This window comes from Lycium ferocissimum, chromosome 2 (assembly GCF_029784015.1).
Source record: "Lycium ferocissimum isolate CSIRO_LF1 chromosome 2, AGI_CSIRO_Lferr_CH_V1, whole genome shotgun sequence".
In the NCBI taxonomy this organism is placed as follows: domain Eukaryota; kingdom Viridiplantae; phylum Streptophyta; class Magnoliopsida; order Solanales; family Solanaceae; genus Lycium; species Lycium ferocissimum.
Genome location: NC_081343.1, coordinates 51,227,975 through 51,253,765, shown reverse-complemented (window position 1 = coordinate 51,253,765; position 25,791 = coordinate 51,227,975). Strand labels below are relative to the sequence as shown.

Below are 25,791 nucleotides of genomic sequence, written 5' to 3'. Positions count from 1 at the left end.
ATTATTTGGTGTAGTTTTATTTTAGTGTGAGAGAATGGATTTGCAATTTAATTTTTATTTGACTGGTGCACCAAGCATTTTCATTATTTGTTAGATTTGTTATCTTGTTCATCTTTGGAACCAGAGGATTCATTTAAAAAATTCATGAAATCGCGCCGATGGATGAACAACTTAACGATTTTATAACTAGCTCTCACATTATTGCTTATTGTTGCTTGAAGTGAGTCTATTTGACTTTTATTTGTTTTGAATATTTAACTCCAAAAGTTTCCCGTTTCATACATCACTTCATCGCTCAATTTGCTTAAAGAAATTAATTAAATCAATCGTTATTTCAAAGATGGGGCGTTCTGTACGTACCAATATAAGTACAGGTCATTGCTTATTGACTTTCTAACTCCAAGTTAATGAAAGATTATTTAACTTCTAATAAAGGGTAATTGACGAGATTAATCTAGGATCGTACGTCCTTATTAAGAAGCTTTGCCCTTGTCCTTTAATATAGTAATTTATGAAGCATGTGAAATCATTATTAATTTATTAGAGAATATGATCATGATGTCTTTTGCTTATACAGTTTTGGCCTCAAAATCCTTTACAAAAAGGGTTGAGTTACGTATAATATTACAAGAATGAAGAATGTACTTCAATGGATATGGTAAGAGATTTAGTTATGGACACTATAATAAGAAGTGTTTAATTAGATTTGTAGATTAGGCTGTTTCCGAACGCTATATCTAACTAGTGGGTTAAGAAATCTTTTTCACCAAAGACACTAATTTTATTTCATTTCTTGCTAGTGAGTTATTAGCCCGAGGAATAACGCGAAAATTAAAATTGTACTAGAATGTATCACCAATATAGTTACACCAATCGCTTTATTTTCACAATGGCAAAGATTGGATGTAACCATAGTGATAATCCGTGATAAAAAGCGTTGTACCATGTGGTCGATCACTTGAGATTGATAGCCTAGCTATTGAAATGTTCCGAACTCTTGCTGTGTATTTTTGAAAAGTTTCCAAAAAATAATTCATGCGCACGTTATAACTAGATATCCTAATGGACATTAGAAGTTTTACGCAACAAGTATTTATAAACTGATCTTTTTTTTAAAATATATGTGTACACACACACACATACATATATATATATATATATATATATATATATATATATATATATATATATATATATATATATATATATATATATATATATATAACAAAAGTCACATCCTTTAGTTTCTTCTTCTTTCTCCCATATGCCAACAATTCCAAAGGCATCTAATGTTTCTGAAGCAATCAATTTCTCCCCATTCATAATTACTCTCCCCATTCATGATTACTGATTGATTAACCTTGTCACTTAAAAATATTTTAGTTATGGCAATAGTGCAAATTTGGTCTGTTCATCGTTGATTTTGATGATTTCTCTGTAAACGCTTCAACAACAGAAATACCGGGGTTATACACTGTTTTGTTCCCTTTCTTCACTGATCGTTTGTTTCTTCTTTTTGTAATTCACGTTATCAAATGTTAGAATACCCAAATCTCTAAATTTTTCAACTTGAAATTTAAATCTGATCAAAGATTCCTCAATCATGAGAGGTTCTTTGGAACCAAGCAGAACCCACGCTCAACGCTCCCTCCGATTAAAATGATTTTCTGAGAATTTTCTTAACGTTTCTCACTAGAAACCAATGCCTTCATCCATGATTGATCTACTTATAACTTTGTATATCTTTATGCATTGTTTTGCATATATAGCCAGAATAGATTAATCACGCATGGTCAGACTTCTAATTATTAATATTAATATGTTCATGTAATTAACTAAATACATATAAAGTATTTTGATTTGCCTCTTATATACTTTTCTCTCTGCAAAGAGGAAATGAAATAGAAAAATATGAGTCTAATGAGACTTTTTAGTATGAATTCGAAGCACATATAAACATTTAATGCAATTTACTCATTATTTGTCCATTTATTAAAAAAAAAAAAAGAATTGATAATTTATCAAATTCCTGTCAAAGACATTAACTAATGAGAAATACTTATAAATCTGTATCTACATAATCTTGTTGCATGATTAATAGTATTATTTAAGAACAACATTTAAATAGGAAAGAAAACAAGGAATCTTACCTATATAATCTTTTCCCTTTGAAATAAATGTTAACTTCTCAATCCGAGTTGGTTCTTCGAGAACTTGATGCATAAGGCATGCAATGCTTTATCTATTTGGAGTTGCTTTTTTCTTTTATTTTTTCCATATATATTTTCCCTCAATACTTTTTACTTTTTATTTTTCCTTATGCAAATTGTTTCTTTGTTAAATTATTTTTAGTAGTACAAAAGTTTTATCTCTTCTATACATCAACAGAATGTCTTAAAAGAAAAAAGAAAAAAAAAAAAAAAAAAAAAAAAAGGAGCGCGCGAAGCGCCGGTTAATACCACCCATTATAATATCTCATTTATGTAATTTTCTGGCTACCCATTTCTTAAAAGAAAAAAAAGTAAGTGCTGATGTTGGGGGTTAGTTGGTTACCAATTTGGAATATTCTATCGAAAAGGTGTCGATCGTGGCTTAGTGCCTAACCTAAATTTTATTGCTTCGAAGTCAATAATAGACTATTTGTTTTTTTTTTTTGACTTTTATATGAGGTTTAAATAATGATGAGACTAACTGTAATCATCCTACTTTAAAAATGGTCTCATCATCCTATTTTAAAAATGGTCTCATCCTTTAATTCATAAATAATTATGGTGAAATCATTATCTGAATTCTGAAGTATGAGAATATGAGTGCTGTCCTGCTTTTGTTTATTATCTCCTTTTATAAATTGGATCCAGGTACTCCATAAGTCGTGTCCAATGATTTGGTTCACTATCTGACTACTTGAATTTATGTTAGGTAAGGCACATTTAAGGCTTAATGCAAGTTTAAGGGGCCACATATGCATTAAGTCTATATTTAATGATATTCTCTAGTAGTAATTGTAAACCTATACCGTCCCATCTCAGTATCTCACCCATTACATTGATAGAAAATAAAATGTCCATATCCTATAATTACTAACTTGTCATTGCCATATTTCAATATTTATTAGTGAGAAGACCTTTACGAATGAAGTGTCCACAAAGCTGAAAATATCGTCATTATTAATGCATAGTATTATTATCGACAGGGATTTTCCTACGCAACCAAACTATGTCACTTTCATGACATGATTTATGATATTAGTCGTATTCAGATTTCAGCGTAAGAAAAATTTCCAAAGTATGTCAATTTCCAAAACCTGCAGAGGCCTTCACAATAATTTCATATAGTTAAGCCAATGTTGGTATGGATAGTTCAATTATTTGTATTTTTATCATTTCAGACAAAAAATAAAATTGTAGTTAAAAGTCAAATAAAACTATATAATAAGATTTCAGAAACAAATTGGTTGAGTTTGGCCACATACCTTCCTAACAAGTGCTTGTCAAGGCAACATTTACGTATATACATATTCTAAATCAACATAATTTTATTTCTAAAAGGCAACGTCAGTATTCAAATCACTTGTTGAGCAAAGGGGCATAGTTTTAAAAATTCTTTTCATGGATAATGGAATCAAATATTCTTTCGTTTCCACATCATTTTGGAAAATTTGTTTTCACACCTAGACGGCTAGACTGGTAGACAACTATGGGGAAATTCAATGCACTTATAAGATTATTATACAGAAAGAAAAATTTAGGATTACCGAACAAGGATTTGGATGATTGGAAAACAATGTTTGAAACTGATAATGACATACCAACAAAATTACAATTTGCCGCACAGAATTTCATATTCATGCATATTCGTACATTTAGAGGAAAAGCATAACATTTTGGCTAAGATTGAAATTGCTAAGATAATGTTACTCCCAAATGCCAAAGTTTAATTAGATGGAAACTGAAATCAATATATTCATAAAACAACTACTCATATAATTACTACTCTTGTAGACTCGCTATCTTTCTTTATTTTCTATTCTAGTTTCACAATAAAATTGCCATTTAAAAATTCTCATATAATTTTCCACAGAACATTCTAGTCAAACGACCTTAGGCAATAACACTTTTCCTCGAACTCAATAATTATCTTTTTTTCATTTCTCTTCTTTGAAATTAAGGGATAGTGTAGCTTTTTTTGTAGTATCTAAATATACAAACATATTATATCCACATTTATAAAAAAGGCAAATCATGGTCTTGTTTGGGTTAATTGATTGTAGATAGATGAAAAATTTTGAGTGCTGAAAAATGGTTTTAAGTGTTATACTTATTTATAAATAAACAATTACATATTTAGATACAAGTATTGAAATTGATAATAAAGAGTTAGATCTGTTAAGTAATAAAAATGTTGATCTTTTTCAAAGGCAAATAAATAAATCCCTAATGCATGTTAGACTAAAAGTTACTCAAAAGAGCCACAAGACCACTTATACTGAATCAAATGAAAGATGCTGCGACAAGATTGGGATGTGGTGCTTGTTTTTGGTGTTTTATTAGTTGTCCTATTCATATGATGATGTTCATTGTCTGGATCGTCCGAAAATTACTTACGTTGTCACCAATCCACATATATTAAGAATATCAACAATTGTCCTATTAACCAACAAAAGATGTGGTGCAGCACATGAGGCTGCTTTTTCCTTAACCAGAGGTCTCGGATTCTAGCCCTGAATATGAAAAAATACTTGGCAGGGAGCGCTTTCCCCCCAATAGGACCCTACGCGGCGTGAATTTGGATATAGTTTGGGTTAAATGCGGATACCGGACATCGGATAGAAAATTAAATAAAAAAAGTATTGTCTTATTAGTTGTCCTATTCATATAACAGTTAAATATATCAAGAATTTAAATTTATTTTTGACTAATAAAAATTGGAATTCTGATGTATATTTTTCCTATCACCTTTTTAATTATAAGTTCCACAATTTTCTATTATACGGAGTACTATTTATAATATACTATCTAAAACCAAATTAACATTTTATTCTGAATGTCTGCATCTCATCCAATAGAGGCACATAAATTAGGATGAGAGTAAGATAAGTCATCAAGTATTAAAATACCAAGTGGCTATCGCCAGTGGCCCACGTGTCTCTGACTGTTCTCTAAAGTTTCATTTTTCCCATTAGAAATTTCTATGAAACAGACAGCTTGTTATGTATAGACTATAGTTAGTTGGTAAACAGCTAGCTCAGTTTGCACACATATTTTTTATTTATGGTACACTGTTTTGAATCATATAGAACCTTTAGCCTTTTAGATTATAAACCAAAAAGAAAAACCAAGTATTCAGGCTCAATCATTTTCTTGGATAAAATTTTAGTTGTACATTTTGTACGTCCAACAGTACTGTAGCACGTGTTTGGAGCTTGAAGGAAAGAAATGTTGCCACTAAAAACAGCTGTTCTTACATGGATTCTTGTAGTGAACTATTTCATGTTGTTAAATTTGGGTGAGTCAAGAGTTGCTCAAGAAGAAGGTAAAAATTCTAGCTTTTTTCATTTTTGGTGGTTGGATTGAGTGAGTGGTGCATGAAGGGTATATGTATTTTACTACAAAGTCAAATTTGTGCAAGAAATCAAGAATTCTGAACTGTTTTCTTTTTTCTCCTCCTGTTTAGTAAAGTTTCTTGAGAAAAGATTAATTCTTGAGTCTCTAAAAGAGAAAAGTAGAGAGTAGAAGGCTAGGATCAGTTAAAATTTTTGTATTAGTAGAAAAATGGAGCATGTTCTCTAGTTGTTGCATGAATTTTGGGGGATTAGGTTTGTTGGAGTAACTTTTTTTTTTTTTTTTGGGCTATTGCAATTAGTTTGGGCAGTGTCACTGTTAATTTTGCTGTGAAGTGATTCTAGTCTTCAAATGACTCTCTCTTTCTGTAAGGATTATTCTGTGCTATGGGGACTCTATTTAAAGTTCTTGCTTGAGTAAGTGTACTGCAATACTTAAGAAAGCTTCCTTGTGATGGAATCTTACTTTAGGGTTGGAAAGTTTAGACTTACAAAAACAAAAGACTGGAAATTTTAGTATTATGTTGAGGAACTAATGCAATCTGGTGAAAGAAGGTATTCAAATGATGCATAATTTCACATGGGTTCTGCACGTTAGCTGGGGGAACTTGCTGCATCTTTGTAGCCTAACTCGAAAATGTTGAAACTAATGGGGATGATTACAGGATGAGAATATAGTAAAAACGGTATTTGATGGTTTTCTGGCCAATTGATCATCGATCCCAAAATGTGGGCAGGGGAGTGGGGCTTGGATTTGAAATTCACGATTTTGTTTGGTTATATTTACTATTTTAGGAGTTTATGTTGGCACTGGTCTATTTATCTATGACAGAATCTTTGCTTGAATCTATATACTTATTTCCAATCTTAGATTAGTACGAGGAATTCTCTCCATCCCTTGGAAAGTACATTAAGTCCTATGTTTCATTTCCATCCTAGACACTAATTGAAGCGTAGAGATTCAAAGTATTGCTAAATATAATATGAATTAGTAGCTTATTCGTCACCTCTGCCATAAGGATTCATCACCCTCCTATATATTCGCTATATCCCAGGACAGGTTAATGCATCTACCCATGCTGCTTCGAGGTTGAGTGAAATTGAGCTACCAAATTCTTCATTTCTGGATACTGATATGTAGTTTACCACACTAGAGGAACTTGCATGATCAAGGACATAGCTTTTGATCCTTTGTGCTAGTCTACAAAAGGCTGACAGCAAATGTAGGATTCTACATCTTGCACTTGAATTAGACTTGCTGTTATCTCTACCTTGAATTGTTTTGCAACTATCTCGCAAGATTTGCATCATTGGGCTAACGATCTGTTATTTGGCATATGCTTTGGCCATTTCTCAGTGAATATTCTCAAACAAATCGCCGTTACAATGGGAGCAACAGACTGGAAGTTCAATGGTGAATCGTGCCAGATTGGAGCAGTCAGGGTGACAACTGATCAACCAAGTTGGTCCGAAACTGATGTTAAATGCAACTGCAGTATAGGAAATGATACTGCCTGCCATATAGTAGCTATGTAATTTCTCATCATCTTGCTCGATTTGGCTCTAGCACGTCATATGTTTGGAGAGCCAACATAGATTATTTGGAGCAAGTAGCTATTAAGTTCTAAGTTACTGACGCCTTGCCATTTCTGCTAGATGACCCATAACTATGCTTAACTAAGTTGTATTAGCATTCCATTTCCTACATCTTTGCAGCAACCTTAAAATTAATCCTCTTACAATTAAAAGAAAAGAAAAAAGATATTGGAGGAGTATTGATCTTATGTATGCAACCTTACTTTACATTTATGCAAGAGGTTGTTTCTGCAGCTTGAACCCGTGACCTCCTGGTCACACATCACAATATTTTCCATTGCTAAAAAAAAAAAAAAAAAAAAAAAAAAAGGGAGTTCCGTTTTGCCAAATGTATAAGCTATGCCTTTTCCAAAGATCTCTTTTATCTTTATTGCTTGAGACTGTGTACAATGCATTTTATATTTTGTGAAATCTTAGGCTTCCTGAGATGTGAAGAGCAAGTTGATATCATTGACTGTTTTCACTTTTGTGTGCATTATAGTCATCACCATCGTTGGGTGGTTCCTATCAATATTTTCTGACTATTGGTTTCATTTTCTAAATAAGAATAAGATATCTATTTCAAAATTCTTAGATAAATTAAATTACACTGTTGACTCTTGAAATTACTTATGCAGTACTCTTAAGGGTATAAGTCTTTCTGGAGTTCTTCCACCTGAACTGGTAAAGCTTCCTTACATTAAAAAAGTGTAAGAATCTTTTGAATGCCTATTGTCACATTTCCTTTTATTTCCCATGGAATCTTATTCAATGTGCAAATTTGATAAGCATAATTAACTGAATTCACATTTTCTCAATTTTCAGTGATTTTGCATACAATTACCTCAGTGGTAGTATACCAACCGAATGGGCGTCAACCCAGTTAAATTCCATGTAAGCGCCATCTAATATATTGTTAAAATAGCTGTTATGAATGTTGTCAATCATCAATTGTAACTGCAAATTTTTTGATCCAGCTCTGTTCTTGTGAACCGGTTGTCAGGGGAAATACCGAAGGAACTAGGAAACATTACCAGCCTAACCTATATGTATGTATCAAATTTTGATTCTCTGATCTGATTTCTCATCTTCATTTATTATGTAGCTGTTTGGACAGCTTTTGGAGAAATTTTTTGAAATAAGTTTTTGTCCATTTTAAATTACTGAAGTTTTCTTTTCAAGTATAATTAGTGCAATGCTTAACAGCTTTTATGCTATAGTTTGTTTTTCTCTTTGAAGCAGTATCGGACATGCTTTTGTTCATTAATCTAAGCATCATCTCATTTCCAATTCTGGTTATTTAATTATCTTCCCAAAAAGATCAGCAGTGCACTAATCTATATAGCAATCTTTGACCAGAAGCCTTGAAGGGAACCAATTCTCAGGCGTTATTCCTCATGAACTAGGAAAGTTGATAAACTTAAAGGCACTGTAAGAAACTTCTTTTTCCTTTCTCTTTGAGGTCTGTCCACGAGTGTGATTCTGAGTGATAAATAGATGCCTGAATATCCAATGGAGAAAGATGGTTTTAATTTCAGGATATTGTCTTCCAACCAACTGGAGGGAGAGCTGCCAATATCACTCTCTGGACTTGTAAATTTAGCAGATTTGTAAGCACATAGTTCTACAGTTATTCTTTTAGCTAATCATCTGAAAACTATGTTTAACAATATTTTGTTTGCAGTAGGATAAGCGATAACAATCTCAGTGGGCCAATTCCAGATTTTATAGAGAAATGGAAACAACTTACAAAATTGTAAGAATTTCTCTTCTGATGCCAGAGAATCTTGAAAGATCTTTGATAGCACAATAATTTCATAGTCTCAAGTATTTAACACCTTTTTTGGATAATCAATGAAGAGAGCTGCATGCCACCGGTTTAGAGGGTCCCATTCCATCAAGCATATCTCTTCTCAATATGTTAACCGATCTGTGAGTGCAGAACTCTGAAATATTGAGACCTAATCTAGTTCTTTCTTTTAGTTTATGGATCTCTTTACAGCATCAAGACTTCTCATGTTGAATCTCTTATTCAGGAGGGTTAGCGACATAAAAGGACCAATGCAGGAATTTCCTCCTCTAATTAACATGACAGACCTAGTGATACTGTAAGTTACTTTGTAGTTTATTCCAATTATTATTGGCATGATGGCATCTAAATTTTGATGGATCTCTTCTTAATGCTGTTTATTAATTGGATTCAGGGTATTGAGAAACTGCAACCTTTCTGGAGTAATTCCAGGATACATTTGGCAATTGAAAACGATACAAACATTGTAAGTAGTTCACATGCAATTGTGCAAAAAATGAATATTCCTTTGTCTGCATTACATTCATCATCATTAAATGTCTGATGTTAAACTTTGTGTCCATGTGCAATAGCCTTGAACAGTACTGTCTGCCAACCAATATCATCTGTGGCTCGCATAGCCCAAGGGGTTTAATACATGACATTTAAGCTTGAAGGATTTGGTTTATGATTTCACTTTTTACCCCTTGGGACTTAAATCTAAATGGCACAAAACAGAGGAGTAAGAGTTTATAAGTTGGTTAGTCTGTCTTCTTCTGGCTTATATCTGACTTCAAAAAAGAACGGAACAAGTCAAGGCTGTTCAGTATACAGAACTCACAAGGCATCATAGAGCTATGTATTTTCTTTATATTTTCTTGTAGCAGTGATTTAAAAATCATCAGATTCTGTGTTGTTCTGGCTAATCTCTGATTTCTCATGTCCTGTGTCTGAAAATGATGGAACAATCGTCAAGGCTGTTAAATATACAAATCCCAGAAGGCATCATAGAGCTATTTTTTTCAATATTTTCTAGTGGCAGATATTTAAAAATCATCAAATTCATTATAGGTGAATAATAATAAGAAGCAAAATGCAAATGAGAGTGCTGCACATACGAAAATTCCTAAACATAATCTGCAAGGTTGAGCAGCTGAATACAATTTCCTCTCCAGCCAGTTTGTGAATATACCCGATTTTAATAGCTATAGATTCTGGAGCTGGAATAGAAGTTGGATCATGTATATAACAATCATCATAGATGTGATCTACGAGCCATAAACTGTGTGAAGCATGGTGAGTAAGTATCCGTATTGAAGGTGTTGTCAACAGCAAAAAACAAAGTGTTCCATCCTTAAAAAAAAAAAAAAAAAAAAAAAGAAGTGTTCATCATAGCCAAAACTTCAGTATCGTCTAAACTTTGTTTCTTATCCTCTTTCTTCTGTCTGTATAGTAATACACCGTCTTCTCTAATCTAAATGTTACTAAGGTACTATGACATTCATGTAACTCCAGCAAGGTTTTATGATTTATAAATGGGCCTCCTCCTTTGCCCCTTCATAAGACTCCAGACAGAGAAAAGAGCTTCTTATTTCTTGTGTTCTATGTTTGAACTTACTGCAGGGATGTTAGTTTTAATAAGCTCGCGGGAACAATTCCGGATGACATAAGTGCAAGAAGCATGCTTAAATTTGTGTGAGTACAATGCCAAATTTTGTTTTTCTTAAGTACTCATAAGATGGCAGTATTACTATTATTTTTATATCAAGTGAAAATATATTTTGTTCTTTTTACCAATGCATGAAAAGTTACATTCACTATTTTCCTACATTAATAGTTACTTTACTGTGTTACTGCTTCAATAGGTTTTTATCTGGTAACATGCTCATTGGAAATATACCTGCCTCAATCTTGAAGAACGGAATAAATGTGTACGTGTAATATCTGTCTTTATTCTCTTTTATTAAATATTTGTGTCTCATATTGGTTTGAGATGAAAGTGTAAACATTTCATGGCATCATATATGCAGAGTGTGAATTTTGCAGAAACATAGTTAAATAGCAATATCATGGAAATTATTATATTTAATTTAGTGTTTCTGTGTATAGTTCCACAGCTTCTTTGTCTTTTTCACCTCTTAAATGCTAATGGATTGCATTCTTATCATTATAGTACTTCGGATTTTGACATCTAAGATTTCTAATTGCATGTACAGTGATCTTTCCTACAATAACTTTACTTGGCAAGGCCCGGACCAAGCAGCTTGTCGGCAAAACACGTCAGTGAATCCTTCTGTTCGTATCTCTTTAATGTTTTTATTGACAATGTATCATATGTTTCTGATACTTATTCCTATGACAGGAATTATTACATAAACCTGTACAAGAGCTCTGCAGCAGCAGGGACTCTGTAAGATGGATCCTCTCATTCTTTTTGTTTCTCATATTAGCTTTTACAGCTTCTAAAATAGAGAAATGAATGCTTTACTTTAACATTTGTTTCTTCCCTTCTGAGCATATATCTAAGGCCAATCTCTCTTGTGCTTTCTTCTACAGTAAGAATGTTCTTCCGTGTGCAGAGCATTTAACTTGTCCAGGATGTAAGTATATTTGTCCTCACTGACAATTTTTTTTTTTTTTTTTTTTTTTGATATTGAAGTGTTTGCTATAATTTATCAAAAGAAGAAAATAAATTAATTTGAAAGTGTTTTTCCTTACCTACTACACGTGCAGAAAAACATATCAACCGATTAAAAAGAATACCTGACAGATACTGCCTGCAAGTTAGCAAAGAATGTGCTGTCAGTTACAAATATTTCTATTTTTTGGACCAACACTCTTGAGATCATGTATCCCTACTGAATTCTTGTTATTAGATTTTCAATAAGTGACATTTATATATCTCTAAGCATCACAATTTTGGCAGTCTTTGCTTCGTGTTGTAATAAGGGTCTATGTTTTTTTTTTCATAGACTTTCCGGATATATCTCTCTAGCCATCCTAATCCATTTGCTTTCGTGGCAGATGGTTGTTCCTTGCATGTGAATTGTGGAGGAAATGATGTTTCTATTAAAGAAAACAATAGACTAATTGATTATGACGGAGATGCTCAGGTTGAAGGTGGTTCAGCAAGATATTTCCGCAGTGATAAGTACTGGGGATTTAGTAGCACCGGAGACTTCATGGATGATGCTAATGATCAAAATACACGTTTTATTGAGACTATACCATCAACTAACCTGCCTGAACTGTACAATAGAGCACGGGTTTCTCCACTTTCACTTACTTATTTCCGTTATTGCTTGGAGAATGGGAGTTACAATGTTAGTCTGCACTTTGCTGAGATAATATTTAAAAATGACAGTACATATAACAGTATCGGAAGGCGCGTCTTTGATATATATATCCAGGTGCTTATCCTGAATGATGAAGTTCTTTTTAGAGCTATTAGCTGATTCACATTCTCGACTAATCTTCTTTTGGTTTTAGGAGAAACTAGTTTGGAAGGACTTTAATATTGAAGAGGAAGCTCGTGGAGTCCAAAGGCCTGTGATCAGATACTTTAATGCCACTGTAACAGATAGTGTCTTGGAGATCCGATTTTATTGGGCTGGCAAGGGCACTGCCCGCATTCCTCTTAGGGGACATTATGGTTCACTCATATCAGCTATCTCGGTTGACTCAAGTATGTATCTACTTACTTTTTCTTATTTTTGGGTGGATTTGAACTGAAGGAGTAAATCTTTCTTGTTCTCTTGAACAAGAAACTGAATTTTGGTGTTTCCCTGGCATGTTTCTCATTTTATCTGACTGGCCTCCTTATCTTGTCAATTATTTGTTTTTCACTCAAAATTATGGTAAAATACAAATGGAAAAATATATTCTTATTCATCATTTTGATGCAATAATTAGGACCAATGAAATTTCTAAAAGGTGGAGAAAAAATGAATTGACAGCATTTGGCAAGTGGAGATGTCCTAAAGGCTTGTAAATGGAGCCATAGCTTGGAATCTATGTTCTGGTCTATGCTTGAGTTAGAGGATGAATCTGTAGAAAGATGGACTTTGTAATGCATACAGCTTCTTCAGTCTTTTAAATGAATGCTGACCTGCATTAGTGGTTCTGCTCCCTTAGCTGCACTGATTTACCCTTTTTTCATTTTGTTTTGGTACAGATTTCAAATTATGTTCAAACAAGGACAGAAAGACCGCAATAATTTATATTATTGTTGGAGTTTTGGCTGCATGTATCACATTTTTCGTATTGACCATACTTTGGTGGAAAGGCTGCCTATGCAGAAAAAGGAAAAGAAGAGGTGAGCATGAAAAGTTTTTAAAGTTGCAATTTTAAATAGTAGTTAATCTGCTCGGTGGATGGAATTCTTTGTACATCCAAAGGTGATCAAAACACAAACATGTTCATATTGAGGGTCTTAAAATCAAAAACCTTGTTTAATGTAATAGCTTAACACGTTGATTGACCTAGGAGATTCAGTTTTTTTTTTTTTTTTTTTTTTTGGGATGAAAACCTAGGAGATTCATCATTATTGTATCAAATCTAGAAACACCTTAATTACTGCTATAACCACATCTTCACGGTGCCGAATCTTACTGGTACGTGAATATTAAGAATGGTAAATGTATTATTGTACCTTTTTTATCTACAGTCAGTAAATATTTGATCTTTTTCAAAACCTTTCAATCAACATAACTATAAGCTTTCAAGGTTATCATGCCTTGTTATTATTACTAGTCTGATGACTCTAATGTATCCCTTCATTTTGTGTTTCATAAACCTTGTCAAACTGTCAATGCTGGACAAGAGTTGATTGGTAGTTGGGGGACCCTCCCACCTCCAACTGTTAGTCCGAAAGTTAGAGTCATCAAGGGGAAAAGCTGGAAAAATCCACGGCTACTCAACCACCCCCTACCCCCCCAGTCTTAGGAGGGTTGGGTTTACCATATCAGAGAAGAAAGCCATGTAGATATAATGCAATGATAATTCTTGTAGGATTTCCTAATTCTTGGTATAGTTCTTGTATACGGGCTAGTTAATGCCCTTATTGTTAATAATATTCTTACTTCTTCTTCTTCTTCAAAAAAAAAATATAATGCAATGATAAGAATTTATTTATCACAAGAGAACACAAAAATCAATAACTCATTTCTATATATTTTTTGGACAGATCTCAATGGTGTAGAGCTGCAGATGGTTTGTTTTACTCTTAAACAAATAAAAGCTGCCACTAAAAACTTTGACGCTTCAAACAAGATTGGAGAAGGTGGTTTTGGTCCTGTTTACAAGGTATGCTAATAATTGGAAGACTGGTGATTGTTCTTTTATTTGGACTCCATGTCATGTTGTACCTCTGCTTACGAGACTTGGTGCTGTTTCCAGAAGCATGTAAACCTTCAAATTACATTACCCCAACCCTTCTCAGTCTATGCACGGTCATACATATGTTGCTCAAAATTTATCTGTCTTAAGCTACTGTGCGCTGGCTCTGTCTTCTTAACCCATGGAATCTAACAAACGGATCTGGTGTAGGGTCAATTACCTGATGGTACATTAGTTGCAGTGAAGAAGCTCTCCTCTCAATCAAAGCAAGGCAACCGTGAATTCTTGAATGAGATTAGCACGATTTCTTGTTTGCAACACCCCAACCTTGTTAAGCTTCATGGGTGCTGTATTGAAGCAGACCAGTTACTGCTTGTATATGAATATTTAGATAATAATAGCCTTGCCAGCGTTTTGTTTGGTAAGCTTTTCATGTCCTTCTCTTTATGTAGAAATATAGTTATCCTCTGGCTAAGATTCTCAGTGGTGAATTTTCAGGTTCAGAGGACAGCCGATTGAGATTGGACTGGCCTACAAGATTTAGGATCTGTGTCGGAATAGCAAGAGGTCTAGCTTTTTTACACGAAGAATCAAGCCTAAAAATCGTACACCGGGATATCAAAGCTACCAATGTGCTACTGGATGGACAGCTAAATCCCAAAATCTCCGACTTTGGACTAGCTAGACTAACTGAAGAAGAGAAGACTCATATTAGTACTCGAGTTGCTGGAACGCTGTAAGGTCACTTCATATCTAGCTAGAAATCTGAAGTGTATTTATGTTGATAAACCTTCTAATCTTAACCACCTGCAGAGGATACATGGCACCAGAATACGCACTCTGGGGTTATTTGACCAACAAGGCAGATGTTTACAGCTTTGGAGTTGTACTTTTGGAAACTGTTAGTGGAAAGAATAACAATAACTACATGCCGAGCGACAATAGCATTTGTCTCTTAGATTGGGTATGCATCTAATCCCTGTTTGCTTGCTGTTTCTCTGTTAACAAGGCTCAGCTTGAAAGTTTGATGGTGAAATAAAGATATTCTACTTTTTGTCTTCGTCAATTTACTCCTTTATTGAAATTACTAGCTGTGCCTGAAAAGCTACACCATTACAGGCCTGTCGCTTGCAACAAAGTGGGAGTATAGATGAGCTTATAGATCAGAGACTGGGTTCTGATATTAACAAACAAGAAGTGGAAAAAATAGTAAAAGTGGCACTCTTGTGCACTAGTGCCACTCCCTCACTCAGACCTATTATGTCCGAGGCAGTGGCTATGCTTGAAGGACGAATTGCCATTCCAGAAGAAATTCCAGAGGCAAGTACTTACTCCAACGACCTGAGGTTTAAAGCGATGAAAGATTTTCATCAAGAGAGGAAAAATCAGAAGTTAATTGGAAGCCAAACTCAAAACACCATGACAATACGAACTGACACAGGCTCTTCTTCTGCATCTACTACTAATCTCTTCGATACAGTTCAGTTTCAAAATCAAACGGACACATAATATCATTTCATTCATGTCAACCCTGGCTCGTTCCAGCTTGTTGTGTTCTTGAGGTACAAGAGCACTCCACGGGTATTTAAACTTGTAATTAAGCAATTTGTTCAAATTTTTATAGCAGGCTTGCTGCAGCTGTATAATGTAAATATATGTTCCAGTTTTGAGGCTAAGGATGTAACACTCTTTCTTCTTCTGCTGCAATTCTTTTTTCCCTTCTTATAGGAGTAGCATGATTGATCATATATCTGACTTTTGAAACATGAGAGCTTTTTGTTACACTGAATTCACTTAACTAATATGCACTCTAAAGTTAAAGTGCACTACTAAATATTCAGATCTATCCTTTGGAATTCTATTTTACTTTCTCAATACTGCTGGCAGATGCTTGGTTTTAAGGACTGAATAATATTGCTTGTGTCCTCGATATTGAAGAGAAACATGGCCTCTTCGCATTTGGTTCAATAAGAAAATGAAAAGGGTCCTTTATCTGCACTGGCAGGTTTGAAATTAACTCTTATGAGGTGGTGGCTGGTTATGTCTAAGAATGAGGTACATGTTTTTACATTGTAAACACTCTCCACCATTATTTACTGGAAAATCTGGAAAAGAAGATGTGCACAAAGATATGGCGGAGAGAAGATTTCTATTCCGAGACTACTCTTCCAGATTCGGTCAAGAATGCTACTACAGGTGAGCAATCATTTCAATACACTTCCAGTCACTAATGAATGGAAACAATTTTGTACAATGTTGGAAAGAACCAAACAGGTTGAATTGAAACCACTTGATGGATAAGTCAAGCTCAACACAGATGATTGTAGTATAAACCTCTTTGATGTATACTTCTTGTTACTAAGGGTATACTCTTATGTATTTTTATCTACCACTCTCCTACATGTACTATATAGGGCATCTCATTGTTGTAAATCCTTTATGTATTTACCTTTTGGTAGTTAATATAGAGGTTGAGGTCAGTGTCTAAACGTCTCATCATAATAATAACCTTTTGATGAATAAATAAAAAAGGTCTTTGATGAACATGATCTTGATGTGAAATTGAAAAGAAAAAAAAAAATCATAAGAAGGACAAGATAATATGCTTTTTGAATTATTGGTTGTTAGAAAAAATAGGAAAATGCAAGCTTCCAAGTATCGAGAAAATTCAATTGCTAATCTTTTTCGAAAAGGAAATATGAAATGTTTGTAACAATGGTCTGTCCGCCATGCAGAACTTTCTAATGGCTTAGGAAAGTATTACCATAAATTAATTAAAAAAAAAAAAAACTTTAGATAGAGATAGTAACGCAATATTAATAATATTCACCTCATCGTTGATATTTCTCCTTTTAATGAAAAAAATCTCTGAATTTCTTTATTCCTTCCCAGGTAAAAATGAATTATTTGTTGAAGAGAGCAAAAGAACGAACTTAACAAGTAGTGACGTTTACCCATAGATTCTACCATTTCAAATTCAATAATGACAGTGAATCAACATAATTTTCAGAGTAAATTACATTTATTTCCCTTTTAATTTTACCTATGTTAAACTTATTTCCTTCAACAAAACCGTCTTTATTCATATAGTAAGAGAGAGTAATCACTGCTAGAAATAGAAGTTTTTCCCACCGACATTCAATGAAAAACTCAATGATTTTCCCACCTCATTCTCACCGAACTAGCTCACTGAGGAAACACATAGTGGGTAACTGGTTCGCTTTGAAACACTGAAAAACTTCCTAATTTTTACGTGTAAAAGCAATACTATTTAGGTTTTTCCGGAATAGCCATTATACATTTTTTAATGAGAAATTTAGTGGGAGAATAGTGATTTTTTAATGCATACTAGTATACGTACCCGCGCGATGCGCGGTGAGTTGATAAACGTAATCATGAATATACAGATTTATTGAACAATTTGAAGATGCACCTTGTTATAAAGTAATACTATAAAGCTTATATGAGAGAATGTTAGCATATTTAGCACTTCGACAGGTTATAGTAGTTAATACTTATGAAAAACAAACTAATTTATAAGCTTAGTTTATTGTTCAAATTTGTTAATAATAACTCTAAACATTATTTAATTATTTACTTTATTTATTTTATAAATTAATCAAAATCATAAATATCCTCACACAATCCGTATTATCCTCTTGTATGCATTTGTTTACTATAATATTTTTCATTATTTCTTATTTAGTTTTTACCTATAATTAAAATAATGATTTTGAATTACTTATATTTAGTTTTCAATTTGAGATACTGAATTTTAGTTTTAATTATTGATATTACCTAAATATGAATTTAAATTGTATTTATTTTTATTCAATATCTATTAAAATTTCAATCGGTGGCCCTATCTATAGAGTATGATATTTCTGCTCATAAATCAAAGACCTTCCCTTCTCAAATTCAAATATGCCTTATCCTTCTATATATATTTCTACAGTATAATTTTTTATACTTTTTATTTTTCTTGTTTCATATTTATTGCGTTTGCATTTTTAAGTAATTTATATCATACGATTGTTTATTCGTTTTTCACTTATGTCCTTGCCTATCACTCCTTAAATATAATATAAACAGTTAGTATGTACTCCTTAACAATATTTATTCCTATTCCTACATTTCACTTTTATAACACAAGAAGAAGAAGAAGAAAAAAAAAAAGAGAATTAACTCAATGTCCATGAAGAAAAGGTAGCCCTGCTTGCCTGTTAGACAAAATTACTTTCTCTCTTCTAATCGATAACTCATCAATTTGCATATTGAATAAATTATTAAATGTTTAAAGGTTCAAAAATGCAATCACAAAAGCGGATACAATATATCTAGAGTTTTTCGATTTGATTTTTATTATTTGATTAGCTGATAATGTTAAACTATTCGATCCGCAACCTTTGATAAGAAGGCTAACAGGCAAGGAAAAAATTACTTCCTCCATCTAAAATTATAGTAATCTTATGTTATGTGCAATAAAATTTAGCGGTTTAATTTATTGATGAATCGTTATAATTTTTTAAGAGTTGAGTTCATAATTTACTCACAGTATTCAGTTAAGATTACAAAGCAACGGATTATTGTATTAATTTATTTGAATCTAATAATATTTTTTATCATACCGCTTAATATATTTAAAATAATAAATTATGAAATGTGAAAATTAATTATTTATGTAATAAAATTTTAGCGACGTCAATGGCGTAAATCTAATTCTAAAATTTATGCTGAAATTCGAATTAATACTCAATTCCCCTATTTTAAAATATATATATATGTGTGAAATATGAACAACAAAGGACATAATTTTTTACTGTAATCGGTTAATATAGTGAAAATAGTTTTTATCCGTGAAAATTTATTATCTTTAGTTAAAATGTAAGAAAAACTTATTCTCTCAATTCATGTTCAAAAAAAATTTCTTCTTTCATGTCAAAGTCAAATAGTCTTTTCTTTATATATATTATAGTGAAACATCTATAGGGAGATCATTTTTTTATCATAAAATCTATCAATAATTTGTAACAGATCAAGAGTTCCTAAAAGAAGAGATCCCGTAAGCTAGCACTTACCAGTATATATTGTCATATAAGTTTTAATAAAATTAAAAAACTTCTGGCGAAGCACATTTATTGTTCAATTCAATTAGCTCGTTAATAACACTTTCTAGTACACAAAATATTGCACACTAAGTTGTAAAAGCTACTTGTAAAGCGACTCGAATAACGTAATTGAGTTATGTAATTTTGAGTTTATGCTTGTGTTTAGATCTTTGCAAAATGGCATCCACATGAACACTTATAATAATCAAATAAACAAACTGAATTTGATATAAGTTCAACACAATTCCACTTATAGAGACATTTTTCAGCAATCGGGCAATACCATAAACTTTGCTACTTGTTTGTTCTAAAATAAAACATAGAGCTCTATCATGTTAATAAAGTCAATAAAACTCCATCTCCATAAACTCATGGTCGTCTCAACAAGATTGGAAGCCTAAAGTCAAACTTCAGAAAGAGGGCCTAATTTTTTTTTTAAAAAGGGAAAGATCGTGATATATATTTTTATCTAAAGTCCACTTTTCTAGTTTTTTAGATGCGATGTCATTACTTACTCTTTCATAATCGTAAAAAACAATGCAAAGTTGTTAGCAATTGTTTCAAATCAATTTATTCTAAAAAAAAAAAGCCAATTGACAATATAGCTAATCAATCATGTACTGAAAAAATGTCTTCTTTTTTTAATATATAAAAATTGTGTACTCCCTCTATCTCACTTTATGTGACATAATTTGGATTTCGAGAGTCAAAACTTTCTTAGTTTTATCGTGAATTCGAACATGTAATCTGTAACTTTTTTTTAAAAATAATTTACATATTTGAAAACTACATAAAAGTACTATAGATCACATTAATTTTTTAACAATTATCCATAAAACTTAACAAAAAAATGGGCGCCCAAAGCCATTGCCTTAGCGGCTTTGGCCTTGAGCCGGGGAATAAACCCTCATCACGAATATGGTTTGCTTATGCAAATTCGGCATTTGGGTCCCAAACACAACTAATATTATCAATGGTTACATCTTTAGCATACATATATATTATAAAGCTTTTCGAATAAAATTAGGATAAATGTGGATTGCTTCATGCACCAACATCTACAAAACAAAGTATGCAAGAACCCAAAAATTATATTATGTGAGGAGTAAAAGAGAAAATAAAGAAACGCGAATCCTGAAGTACAAAGATGGTGCCTTTTTGGCAAGATTCGGATACGGAAAAAAGGACTCACATCAAAGAAGATAGAATGGAAGCATTAGAGTAGGTAACTGCTAACATATATATTAAAAAAAAAAATTGCTTACATAAACTCTTATGCTTCTAACACTTCTTACATCAATTTATTTAAGGAAATAAAACATCAATTCAGATAGATATAAAAAATATTGGTAGCGTTACCCGATCATATTACTTCATAGCTTAAGAAATACTACAAATATGGTTCCTTCCATTGTAATATTCTACGCCCATCTACTATTACCATGCAAAATGCACTATTGTGCAAAAGATAAATGTAATATTAATTCAAATACATGGACAAACATACATGTATATATATACTAAATCTAATATCACACGGTGGACACATCTAAGAGTCTTATATATACATAATATTCACAATCATTCTTTACACGAATGATCGATCTAGTAAAACTCCTTTATATATAATTCAGTTGTCCATTTTGCTTGTTGATTTTTCAAATATTCCTTTCGCTTTTGTGAGATAATTGTATACATACGATCTATGAAAACTTTAGATTCCTTAATTATATCTGTGACAAAGATAAATGTAATATTAATTGTAAACAGTCTATATATTATTAAAAAGTAATTATAAAACAAAAAAAAAAAATTAAGCATGAACAATATACCTTGACAATTATTCTGAGAAATTTGATGTGCATGACATATAATCTTTTCATCCATTGTAAAGATCCTGTATGACCAAAAAGACTATATTGAGATATAAGCATATGAAAACTATAATAATCGCCGTTATTTACTTGAACTATAATTAATTTGTCTTTAAATTACTAAAGCCACAAGTCTTTTGTCACTGATGATTATTTTGACAACCATTTATTCATCAAATAAATCCTCGTAAGGCGTAACTCCCGATGAAACTCAATGAGTTGATTAATTATTCAGCCACAGAAATCAAACAATTTAAACAATACAATCTTCTTTTTCTTCAACACTGAAAATAAACCATGTACGTTCTAAAGCTTAACACGTCTGGAACAATTGTCTTATTGCGAATAAAATAGCAGCATTGATCGAGCCTTTGTCCAACACTAAACAATATGTAGTTTACACAGAAAATAAAATTTGAGATGTTTGACTTTCCTTTTTTTTTTTTTTTTTTTTTTTTTTTTCAAATTCGGTTTTCATAAAAATTGGACATTAGAACATATTTTAACTTATTCACATGAAAATAAACTCAGTGAAATTATAATCTATTAACAAAAGTAATTTTATCTGGTTATGTAAATAATTTATATATCAAATAACTTCCAATACTGGTACCAAAGCGTTAATCATGAACCTCGAGCAGCGACCTCGACTTATGGTGTTGTTGGACGAAGCTATGGCGACATGGCGTGAGGGGCTATGAGTGTGTGCAGGTGAACTTCTTGTGCTTTGTCAAGTGATTCTTTTATATGTGCTTGGTGTGGGTATTTCCATGTCTGTATTTCTCTTTTTCTTGTTCATTGTATTGTATCTTCTTTTTTCTTTTTTTGATGAAACAAACGTGCTTTATCCTTGAATATATGATATATATATATATATATATATATATATATATATATATATATATAGGTGTGTCAAGTGCTTGAGAGAATTGGGGAAGTGGGAGTGTAGTTGGTGGTTTCTAAATTTCGTGTTACAATAATGCGCTACAACCGCGTTCCGTACGTGTAAAGGTAAACGTGGTTTGTAAGTTATTTCAATTTTTATATCTCAATTCAAATTTAAATAGAAGGCGAGTAAAATCAAAACGTGGAGACCCAAATTCTAAATTTGAGGTTGTTGACACCCAATTTTGTCCCGCCTTTCCTCCAAAATAACGATTTACGCTTCTAGCATTCTTGGGCAAACTTAATTATTTATACTTTACTATAATTATTAATTTTTATTAATACCGGCATTTTATTATCCTGTTGTAGTCACTACTGTTATTATCTTTTATTTTATTACGATATCGCTACCGCTATTATTATTATTATCATTATTATTATTATTGTTTATTATTATTATTATTATTATTATTATTATTATTATTATTATTATTATTATTATTATTATTATTATTATTATTATTATCATCATCATTGCTATTTTATTATTACCTAGATATGGTAATCCGCGTTTGTCATTTCAGCATTTTTAACAGCTTATGCACACGCACCGCATTTATTTTCTCGCAATTAAATAATAATGTTTACTTACTGTTGAATTTCAAATATATTATCGCACGGCTATGACGACGTCATTTTATTTTTATCTGAGTACTAATAAATACATACTTTTATATGAGATAATATTTTAACACATGTTAGCATATAATTAGTTAAAATGAGTCTTTTATTTAAATTTAGAAGCCAAGCTATTTCTCTATATTAGCCCATCTTTTAATTCATCAACCCAATTAATCATCATATTTTCGGATTAGCCCACATTTAATACCCAGTCCATATTTTTCATCCACCCAGCCCATTACCCGTTAAACCCGACCCGGCCCAACATAAAACAAATGATTTAGGTTTCTTTTCGTCTTCAGCCGCCTCCTTCTCACCCTCCTCGTTCTCTCTCTCTTCCGCTCCTCTCTCTCTCTTCCTCTCCTTCTTACACGCTCGACCAAAATGGCCAAATCACGTGCTTATTTCGCCTTCCCCATCTTGCATGGCCATTTTGGGAAAAATCATCAATGCTTGTCCCTTTCCTCGTCAGTTTTCAGCCGTTGAATAGGGTAAGGTTTTGTTTCCTTCTCCTTTCCCTTCTGCTTGTATCTGAAAACAATTAATGAGTTTTGTTCGTTATGAGCCCAGATCCTTTTTTTGTTTTGGTTCCTTTCCACTTTCGGGGTAAAAAGTGTTTAATGGTTTTTGTTTTCTTTCTGCGTGTTTCTGATCGATGACAGAGAAAAGGATTCCCAACGTTTTCGATTTGAAATTTGGAATCTTAAAGCCCGCCCAATTTCGAACCTCAAAACCCTAATTTTAGCCCTATAAAATAATGGTTTTCAGATGTGAAAAAAAAAGAAAGAAAAGCCGCCTGGAAATTCCCCTAAAAAAAGGGAGCAGTCGCCATGAAACCCCCAAAGTATAAAGTCTTTTAGCCGCCGGGAAAATCCCTAAAGTTAGAGTTTTTTTTTAGTCGCATAAATTCCATAGAAATTAAGATCTGGTCAGCCGCCCAAATTCCTCTAAAATATTAGTTGGCATAAGTCCTTTTGATATTGATTCAAAATACTACGCATTTTATTCCCATTTCGCTGTTTCGAATCCGAGTGCGCGCAAATCCGGTGGTTGAGCGTTCGAGGATAGATCGGAGACTCGAAGCCTCACTTCGCTGTACTCGAAGAAGGTAATTCTCCCTTCCCCTTTTTATTTCTGTTTTATTTATGTTTTTTCGTAATCGATGTGTAAGCTTTGAAACATCCGATTAGTTCAAACGGTTTAGTTTAATGGACAAATTGTTGGCATGTCGATATTAATTCGGGCTTAATCGATCCCGTAGGATTTAGTTGTTATGTTAATCTGCTCACGCAATTACATATGTTAGGTATGGTAGTTTGGTCTTAACTGGTTCAGATGTTGAGTTGTGCTCTTCCTATTTAACTCAAGTTGTTTTAATCAAATGGTCTTACATGTGTTGGTCTAATGTATGTGGGTCTGTTTACGTGCCGATTCTGATTTGATGAATAGTTTCCTTTCTTTGCCGCGTGGGTCATTTGCGTGCCATAAAGTTGTCTTGTTAGAACCGATCAATTAGGAGGAAAGGGATGGAAGTCATAAGACATTACATGCTAAAAAGGGGTTCTGAGTTATATGTAAATTAGCAGGTGTTTCAATGCATTTTAGCCTCTTCTCTTTGTGTTGGGCATCGTACATTGTCATTTTACTCCACCGTCCTACGAGTATAAAATTAGAAGTGACCTTCCTTTAAGAGCCTAGGCGTTTGAACTTGTCCCTATTTAGTTGTGCACTTTTATGAAACATGTTTTAAAGCAACTAGAATCCCGTTATGATTTGTCCGAGCATAAATGACGAGGTCCGTAATCAAACGAATGAGTTTTCCGATCGTACGGTTCTCCATCCTAGTTATTTATTCAAATCTGGTTTTTTTTTTTTTCCGTGTTTGATTGTTATATTCAAGTCTCTTTGTTCCTCCGTTATCTAAGTTCAAAGATATCTAGTGTGGATGTTTAGTATCACTATCTTGTTGTTTAAAATTCCCATGACTGGCAGTGTCTAAGCTCCCCATTTCGGGTATTGTCATTGGACGTATGACCATTAGTTGATCCATTTAATTTCACGTTGTGATTCGGAAATAAATTTTAGTTCTATAGGCGCATTATGTTTTCCGAATTTGTCAATTTTTACATTTACGTTATAAACATACCATGTCCGATTAAGTATATATTTATGTATATCGGTAGTATACTTTTACCGAAACACGTTAGTGGAGAGGTTGATTGGTCATTATGGATTAAGCTTCGAACCCTCCCGGTGTTAGCCGTGCACGGGATTCATGAAATCCCTTGGAACTTGTGCAACATCGGGAGGACGAGCAGGGCAAAGGCTTTCCAATACTAACCATTTAAACATCCCTATGAATGTGCATACGTGAAGTATACACACATATACGTAATGTATACATAACTCATTTATTTTGAAAAGCTGGAACTGCCCTACTGTTTTTGGGCCTACTTCACTGTCTCTTTTGTATTTCTGACATGTTTTTGGGCCTGCCTCATCCTTGTGACTGCTATTATTTTAATTGGGCTTGCATCTATTTTTATTTGACTGTTTTGTTGGGTATTTGGACCTCACTGCCCATTTTATCTGTTTCATATGTTTTAGCTTCAGCTGCTAGCTCTCGTTTTTGGGCTTGAATATTTTCTCTAAGTGTCCTTTTATTGGGTTGTGCGCTAATTCAAGCTATATACTTAGTTTCTTTATTTAGGCCTTAGTCTTTTATTATATACTAATCCTTTTCTTTTCATTTTATGCATGACCATCGCATACGAGTCCGAGGGACTCGTTCTTCTCCTGCATTCTGTGTTGGGCCGAAAGCCCAACATGATCTCTCTGTCCTTCTTCTCCCCGTCCGCAACAAGTATATACGAAATATTATGGGCCTAGGCCCATATAGCAGCAATACCCCATAGCAATACAAGGAAATTACTGGGCTGAAGCCCAACAGCAATCTGATCATAGCAGCCTAAAATGGGCTGA

At 32.9% G+C, this 25,791-nt stretch overlaps 1 protein-coding gene across 1 annotated transcript in view; it reads left to right on the top strand.

The window, feature by feature from the left end:
* LOC132047708 (uncharacterized) overlaps nt 1-16,132 on the top strand; it is a 33,284-nt gene extending 17,152 nt beyond the window's left edge. The window contains exons 25-48 of the mRNA XM_059438714.1: nt 5,429-5,532; nt 6,918-7,092; nt 7,774-7,845; nt 7,961-8,029; nt 8,113-8,184; nt 8,495-8,566; nt 8,674-8,745; nt 8,820-8,891; nt 8,996-9,067; nt 9,172-9,243; nt 9,340-9,411; nt 10,548-10,619; nt 10,790-10,855; nt 11,141-11,203; nt 11,287-11,334; nt 11,481-11,524; nt 11,949-12,334; nt 12,414-12,609; nt 13,099-13,239; nt 14,110-14,228; nt 14,472-14,682; nt 14,760-14,997; nt 15,075-15,225; nt 15,381-16,132. Coding sequence (XP_059294697.1) covers nt 5,429-5,532; nt 6,918-7,092; nt 7,774-7,845; nt 7,961-8,029; nt 8,113-8,184; nt 8,495-8,566; nt 8,674-8,745; nt 8,820-8,891; nt 8,996-9,067; nt 9,172-9,243; nt 9,340-9,411; nt 10,548-10,619; nt 10,790-10,855; nt 11,141-11,203; nt 11,287-11,334; nt 11,481-11,524; nt 11,949-12,334; nt 12,414-12,609; nt 13,099-13,239; nt 14,110-14,228; nt 14,472-14,682; nt 14,760-14,997; nt 15,075-15,225; nt 15,381-15,770 — 3,049 coding nt within the window. The 3' untranslated portion in view covers nt 15,771-16,132. The remainder of the gene's footprint in view (nt 1-5,428; nt 5,533-6,917; nt 7,093-7,773; nt 7,846-7,960; nt 8,030-8,112; nt 8,185-8,494; nt 8,567-8,673; nt 8,746-8,819; nt 8,892-8,995; nt 9,068-9,171; nt 9,244-9,339; nt 9,412-10,547; nt 10,620-10,789; nt 10,856-11,140; nt 11,204-11,286; nt 11,335-11,480; nt 11,525-11,948; nt 12,335-12,413; nt 12,610-13,098; nt 13,240-14,109; nt 14,229-14,471; nt 14,683-14,759; nt 14,998-15,074; nt 15,226-15,380) is intronic.
* Nucleotides 16,133-25,791: the final 9,659 nt, after the last annotated feature.